General features: G+C 47.7%; 1 protein-coding gene across 1 annotated transcript; it reads left to right on the top strand.

Annotated features, from left to right (window-relative positions):
* Window positions 1–309: 309 nt before the first annotated feature.
* On the top strand, window positions 310–6,156 carry NEFL (neurofilament light). Its single transcript, XM_039218168.1, has 4 exons — window positions 310–1,496; window positions 2,543–2,667; window positions 3,065–3,384; window positions 4,214–6,156. The coding sequence occupies exons 1-4, from the start codon at window positions 450–452 to the stop codon at window positions 4,360–4,362; spliced, it is 1,641 nt and encodes a 546-aa protein (XP_039074099.1). The 5' UTR covers window positions 310–449; the 3' UTR covers window positions 4,363–6,156.
* Window positions 6,157–6,833: the final 677 nt, after the last annotated feature.

Here is a 6,833-nt window from a genome sequence, read left to right as displayed (position 1 = left end):
GGAAAAACTAAGGTGTCAGTAGGGAGTGAGGATCCATTACTGGGGACCCGCCATACGAGTGATGCCGAGTCAAGAAGTAGGCTGGGGGTGGGGGTTAGGGGAAGGGAATGAGTGAGGGGGAAGGGGTCTCAGGGAAGATCCAGGGCCTCGCCGACAAGCGCAAAGGCCGGGCGCCGCAGCCCGGGAGCCGCCTGTCGCTCGCCCCCGCCTTCCCTTTTGCGCAGAATCCTCCCCTTGGCTGCAGCAGCGCGCTGCCCCCACCGGCCCGGCGCGCCGTGATCGATCGCAGGCTGCGTCAGAATGCTCCCCGCGTATAAATACGGGTGGCAGGACCGCGCCGAGCCGCACACAGCCATCCACCTTCTCCTCTCCCTCTCCCTCTCTCCCCGTTCTTCTCTCTCTGTAGGCCCCCATCTCCGCCGCGAGCCAGAGGGGCTCCGACCGCCACCATGAGTTCCTTCAGCTACGAGCCGTACTACTCGACCTCCTACAAGCGGCGCTACGTGGAGACGCCCCGGGTGCACATCTCCAGCGTGCGCAGCGGCTACAGCACCGCGCGCTCCGCTTACTCCAGCTACTCCGCGCCGGTCTCCTCCTCGCTGTCCGTGCGCCGCAGCTACTCGTCCAGCTCCGGCTCCCTGATGCCCAGTCTCGAGAACCTCGACCTGAGCCAGGTAGCCGCCATCAGCAACGACCTCAAGTCGATCCGCACCCAGGAGAAGGCGCAGCTGCAGGACCTCAACGACCGCTTCGCCAGCTTCATCGAGCGCGTGCACGAGCTGGAGCAGCAGAACAAGGTGCTGGAGGCTGAGCTGCTGGTGCTGCGCCAGAAGCACTCCGAGCCCTCGCGCTTCCGGGCGCTGTACGAGCAAGAGATCCGCGACCTGCGCCTGGCGGCGGAAGACGCTACCAACGAGAAGCAGGCGCTCCAGGGCGAGCGCGAAGGGCTGGAGGAGACTTTGCGCAACCTGCAGGCGCGCTATGAAGAGGAGGTGCTGAGCCGCGAGGACGCCGAGGGCCGGCTGATGGAAGCGCGCAAAGGAGCCGACGAGGCCGCGCTCGCCCGCGCCGAGCTCGAGAAGCGCATCGACAGCCTGATGGACGAAATCGCCTTCCTGAAGAAAGTGCACGAAGAGGAGATCGCCGAGCTGCAGGCGCAGATCCAGTACGCGCAGATCTCCGTGGAGATGGACGTGTCCTCCAAGCCCGACCTCTCCGCCGCGCTCAAGGACATCCGCGCTCAGTACGAGAAGCTGGCCGCCAAGAACATGCAGAACGCCGAAGAGTGGTTCAAGAGCCGCTTCACCGTGCTGACCGAGAGCGCCGCCAAGAACACCGACGCGGTGCGCGCCGCCAAGGACGAGGTGTCCGAGAGCCGCCGCCTGCTCAAGGCCAAGACCCTGGAGATCGAAGCGTGCCGGGGCATGAACGAAGCGCTGGAGAAGCAGCTGCAGGAGCTGGAAGACAAGCAGAACGCCGACATTAGTGCTATGCAGGTACCACGCCGTGCAAATCAGAGTGGGGGCGGGGAGGGAGCTGTAGGTGCAAGTTGCGGGGGTGGGGGTGAGGGTGGAGAGCCGAAGGCGCGCCCGGGAAGTGGAGGCCGGAGAGGAGGCGTCGGCTAGCAGCCAGTGGGGAGCTGAACTTGGCTCCCTGGAGACTGTGTGGGAGGGGTGGGGCAGTTGGAGGGCGGGGGTGGGGGCGCGACTGCAGTCTGAGGGGACGCCTTTGGTGCAGTTGAATTTACTCCGCATTAAAGCTGCATAGCCCTGCAAGGGTAGGGTGGGGTGGGTGCAGGGGTGGGAGTTGGGCGTTGCCTCTGGCCTGCCTCTCTGCTGTCCTTCATTAACCACATGTAGCTTTGCAGCACAGATCGGACCATCTGCTTAATAAATTCAGCAGAGAACTTTCATTAGTTCGGAAGGATACCTGTGCCTAAGCATGCTTTAGACTGGTTTTATCAGCCACTCCTGTCCCTGAGGTAGACAGGAATACAGTCACCACTGTAGAAGGTAATGATGTTCACAATAAAACATTTTTGTTTTTTGAGGATCTTCCTTTTCCCGGAAGGAGAAAAAATAATGTAGATCCATAGAAAATATTTCAGATAAAATTATTATTTTTTTTATCTAGCTACTTCCTATTCCTGTAAAGGGAGTAATTTCTTGCACGTGATCTGGATAAAGTTCACTAATGAATGACACACAGTGTTTCAAGTCAGTTAAAAATATTTTTTTTGCAGGCATTTTACAGTGATCATTAGACTGTAATCATGAAAAGAAAGCAAAGTATTTTTCTTCCATCAGATTAAAAAAATTTTTTTTAGTTTTCATTTCCTGCTCCTGAAGCTAAATTGTTGTTGTTGTTGTTTATTATTCCAAGGAAGGAAAAATTAAACAAGAGAAAAGGCAGTTCTTTTAGGGGAGATTTTATCTAAGGAGTGCACTTTGGTTCTAAATAGGTTAGGCCTTTGCAGCCTTACTACAGTAAACTGATACCACTCTGATTTATGCTTGGATTTTTTTTTTCTGTCCCCCACCAGGACACGATCAACAAATTAGAAAACGAATTGAGAACCACAAAGAGCGAAATGGCTCGGTACCTTAAAGAATACCAAGACCTCCTCAACGTAAAGATGGCTTTGGACATTGAGATTGCAGCTTACAGGTAAAAACAGGGTGGGGTGGTAGCAGCCAGTCAGCTTTAGGAAGAAATTCCTCTTTCATTTACACGGAGTCAGAAGCCTTCAAGAATAGCCCTTCGAAATAGATGTTTGCTTTTTGGCTTATTAGACAAATAGGGAAGAATTTGACCCTGTGATACGAGTTCTACTCTTAGTTTCTCATTACATTTTCAATCGAATAGACAGGACTATTTTGTTTGTTTTTCTGCCCCCTCCCCCGCCCTGGTGTCAGGCACAACCACCTCAGACATGAGGTTTTGCTAATTCCCAGCCCTGCACCTGCTCTCCTTTGCCTAAAGGAGTGGTGGGCTCAGATCTGCTGTTATTCAACACACTTCCTGTGTTCTAGTTTATTAACCCCATCCTCCCCTGTCTTCCCAGGAAACTCTTGGAAGGTGAGGAGACCCGGCTCAGTTTCACCAGCGTGGGAAGCATAACCAGCGGCTACTCCCAGAGCTCTCAGGTCTTTGGCCGATCTGCCTACGGCGGTTTACAGACCAGCTCCTACTTGATGTCAGCCCGCTCCTTCCCGTCTTACTACACCAGCCACGTCCAGGAGGAGCAGATCGAGGTGGAGGAGACCATTGAGGCTGCCAAGGCCGAGGAAGCCAAGGACGAACCCCCTTCTGAAGGAGAAGCAGAGGAGGAGGAGAAGGAGAAGGAAGAGGCTGAAGAGGAGGAAGGAGCTGAAGAGGAAGAAGGTATGATAAAAAAAAAAATCCCTACAGCTTCAAGTACTGTCAGGGCGTGGGTATTTGCTAGGAGATGGGTAGAAGTGAAACCTTGCCTATGCCAAGAAGTCTTATTCATATGTGACTTGAGAATCTTATTTAAAGGGGTTATTTAATCCCTTTTGTCTAATTATCCAACAAGCCTTGAGTAAGTACCTGATTTCTCAGACTGGCTGCCCTCTCAGAGATACAAATCTCCACTTAGCTTGGTAGGTTTTTGAAAATAACATTTCAGGGGCGCCTGGGTGGCTCAGTCGGTTGAGCGACCAACTTCCGCTCAGGTCATGATCTCACGGTTCCTGCATTCAAGCCCCGAGTCAGGCTTAGTGCTGACAGCTCAGAGCTTGGAGCCTGCTTGGGATTCTGGGTCTCCTGCTCTCTCTGCCCCTCCCCCACTCATGCTCTCTCTCTCTCTCTCTCTCTCTCTCTCAAAAAAGAAAAAAATTTTTAAAAGAAAAAGAAAATAACATTTCAAAATATCCTCCTCCTGCTATCTTTTTATTCCCAGTTAACATTTTAAAAAACCCGTTTACCCCAGCAGTTTGGTGGCCTAAAGAACAAAAGTCGTTTTTTTGTTTTTATTTTTGTTTTGAAGTAACTGTTTGCCTTTTGACTTTTCTAAGAGGAAGGCATTATGTCTAGTGCTCAGCACTGTCCCTTGCTAGTGTTTGGGGAGGTAGAGCTGAGGGGTTTGGGGGAATCTTTCTGACCTTCGAATTTTCACACGGAACTTTAGCAGAAACGTGTTGACCCACGTACCCTGGATTTGGAGTGTGTCAATTTTCTTTTTATGTTGAAGCTGCCAAGGAGGAATCCGAGGAGGCCAAGGAGGAAGAAGAAGGAGGTGATGGCGAAGAAGGAGAAGAGACCAAAGAAGCCGAGGAGGAGGAAGAGGAGAAGAAAAATGGAGGTGCTGCCGAAGAGCAAGCCACTAAAAAGAAAGATTGAGCCCCTCTTTTCCTTAATGATTCCTGGAAGAATTCTCCCGAAATCAGGTCAACCCCATCACCAACCAACCAGTTGAGTTCCAGATACTATATGAATTAAGAAGTCAATATATGTATACTTCTGAGATGACTTAGGTTGGACTTTAAATGTCGTGCTATGACTTTTTTCCTTATGCAGAGTATCTGTTTGCTTGCAGAGTGGCTTCCTGGCTTGCTGCCAGCCTGTGCATGGTCCACGCTTACGAGTTCAGGATCTATGGCAATGTGAATAATTCAGATGTTTACAATAAATACACACACACACACACAGACACACACACATGAATAAATGAATTCACTAATGTTAATGTTAAACTTCATGGTAAAAATAGTCCTTTGAACCTTTGGTGGTTAGAAATTAAAGACCTCGAATCATGTGCAATAAATAGTAAATAAAGTTACACTGAATGACATTCTTTGCTGTGGTTGTTGACTTAATTAAGATCTCCTAAAGAAGGCAGCAGGGTAAGCCATCTACAACTAGACTGTCGACCTCCAAAATTTCTTTATGTCCAAATGTTAACAATTACAATGCATTTCCCCCCTTAATTGATCATTCTGAGGGGGTGCATGTAGGTCAGGACCATTCATGAAATCTCTCCCCTCAAAACTTTGGCTGAGAATAAACTTGAGTACATGAGAATCTCTGGGGTTTTTCTTTTATAATTAGCAATATATTTTGCCCCATAAAATGTATAATGTTGCAATCGGCTTTCTTGGAGGCAATGGTGTAATATAAAAACACTTTTGTGGTAAATAGGTAACTTAAAAATATAATATGGATAGAGTATGAATTAATTTCACCCACCCCTTACTATAATCGCCTTATCTTAATATAATCTGAATATCATGGGCAGAAGTTGAAACCCAAGCAGTTGATAGAATCAGATGGGGTTTTTTTCTGCGTATAATTTGGAAGGAGAGAGTAAGAATATAAAAGATTATTGACCATTGCAAACGTATTACCTGCAATCCTGAGCTCGTGATTCAGTGTGTTGTTAGCTTGATTCCGTCGCCTCAAGTTAACAATATGGTTTACTTGAGCATTAGCCACCCATTTTAAGCTTTTTAAAAACTACAGATACAGATAATTTATTGTCTGTCACTAAAGGGAGGAGATTAGATACCAGTATGTCACATTGCCATTGCTCTGAGTGTCTTTGTTGGGAAATATTTGGATTTCAGTGATTGCTCTAACTGGTTGGACCTTGCATCAAGTACACACCCCATCCATCCTCCCTGTTCACTGTAAAGTCATGAAAGCTCTTGCACTTGCACTTGATGTGGAATGTAGATGAAATTAACTGATTATTCGCTGTTCTGCTTTTGTTCCTACACAATTGCTTTTTCAGCTAGTTTTGTTCAGTGTTTGTTCTTTAGACAGCTTTTAAAAGTTAATGAACCTGAGAGCAAAGTGGTCTTTATTTAAATTTATCTGAGTCTTCACACTACCTATTTAGAGTTAAATATATATCGGTAATATAATTTCTTTTCATGATGCTATTGATTTGAACTATGACGATTCTCAGTATAGTGGTGTCGGCAAAGACTAGGAGTCGCCTCAGAAACCAAGCTTTTCACATTTATGTTCATTAAGGATGGGATGCTAGACATGATAAGTCTAAGAAAGATGCAAATTACATGTACAAAAGTAACTTTAGCCAAATGGAAATGGTTGGTTTGAGAATTACCTGAAGTAAGAACTCTGTACCATATTCTATCCTGTGTGCCAAAATAAAATACTGAAAAACCAAAACTAAATGGATTTGGATGTCTTTAACAACATCTGTTTAAATTTGGTTCTCTCTCTCTTGCTCGCCATAGGGCTCCCCATATTTCCCCTCTCCCTGTTAATGACACCACTCCCCAGTCATCCAATTCTGCAAACCAGAGAGATTAGGCATGACATCAGACCTCTGATTGCTTCTCCCCAATCCCTCTGGCTAACCAAGTTTTCCTGATTTTATTGCCAACATATGTTGAGTCTCTCCATCCACACTTCTCCATCTACACTGACACCACCCTAGGAGCCTACCAGCAGCTAGTCTTCCCTTTCTTTGATCGGCACAGTAAAGTCATCGTTTGAAAAGGAAATTTTGATCATATCATCCCCTTGATTAAAATCCTCCAGGGGCAACTGGGTAGTTCAGACGGTTGAGCGTCTGACTTCAGCTCTGGTCATGATCTCCTGGTTTGTGAGCTCAAACCCCATTTGTGAGTTCGAACCCCACATCTGGCTCGCTGCTGTCAGCCTGTCAGCACAAATCCACTTGGGATCCTCTCTCCTCCTGTCTCTCCCCCTCCCCTACCTGTGCTCTCCCCAAAATAAATAAATATTTTAATTTTTTAATGTTTTCTTTATTTCTGAGAGAGAGAGAGACAGCGTGAGCAGGGGAGGGTCAGAGAGAGAGGGAGACACAGAATCTGAAGCAG

The sequence above is a fragment of the Hyaena hyaena genome, unplaced genomic scaffold (genome assembly GCF_003009895.1).
Source record: "Hyaena hyaena isolate Hyena2069 unplaced genomic scaffold, ASM300989v1 scaffold_741, whole genome shotgun sequence".
In the NCBI taxonomy this organism is placed as follows: domain Eukaryota; kingdom Metazoa; phylum Chordata; class Mammalia; order Carnivora; family Hyaenidae; genus Hyaena; species Hyaena hyaena.
Note: the sequence above shows the minus strand (reverse complement) of the source record. Positions and strands in the feature narration are given on the sequence as shown.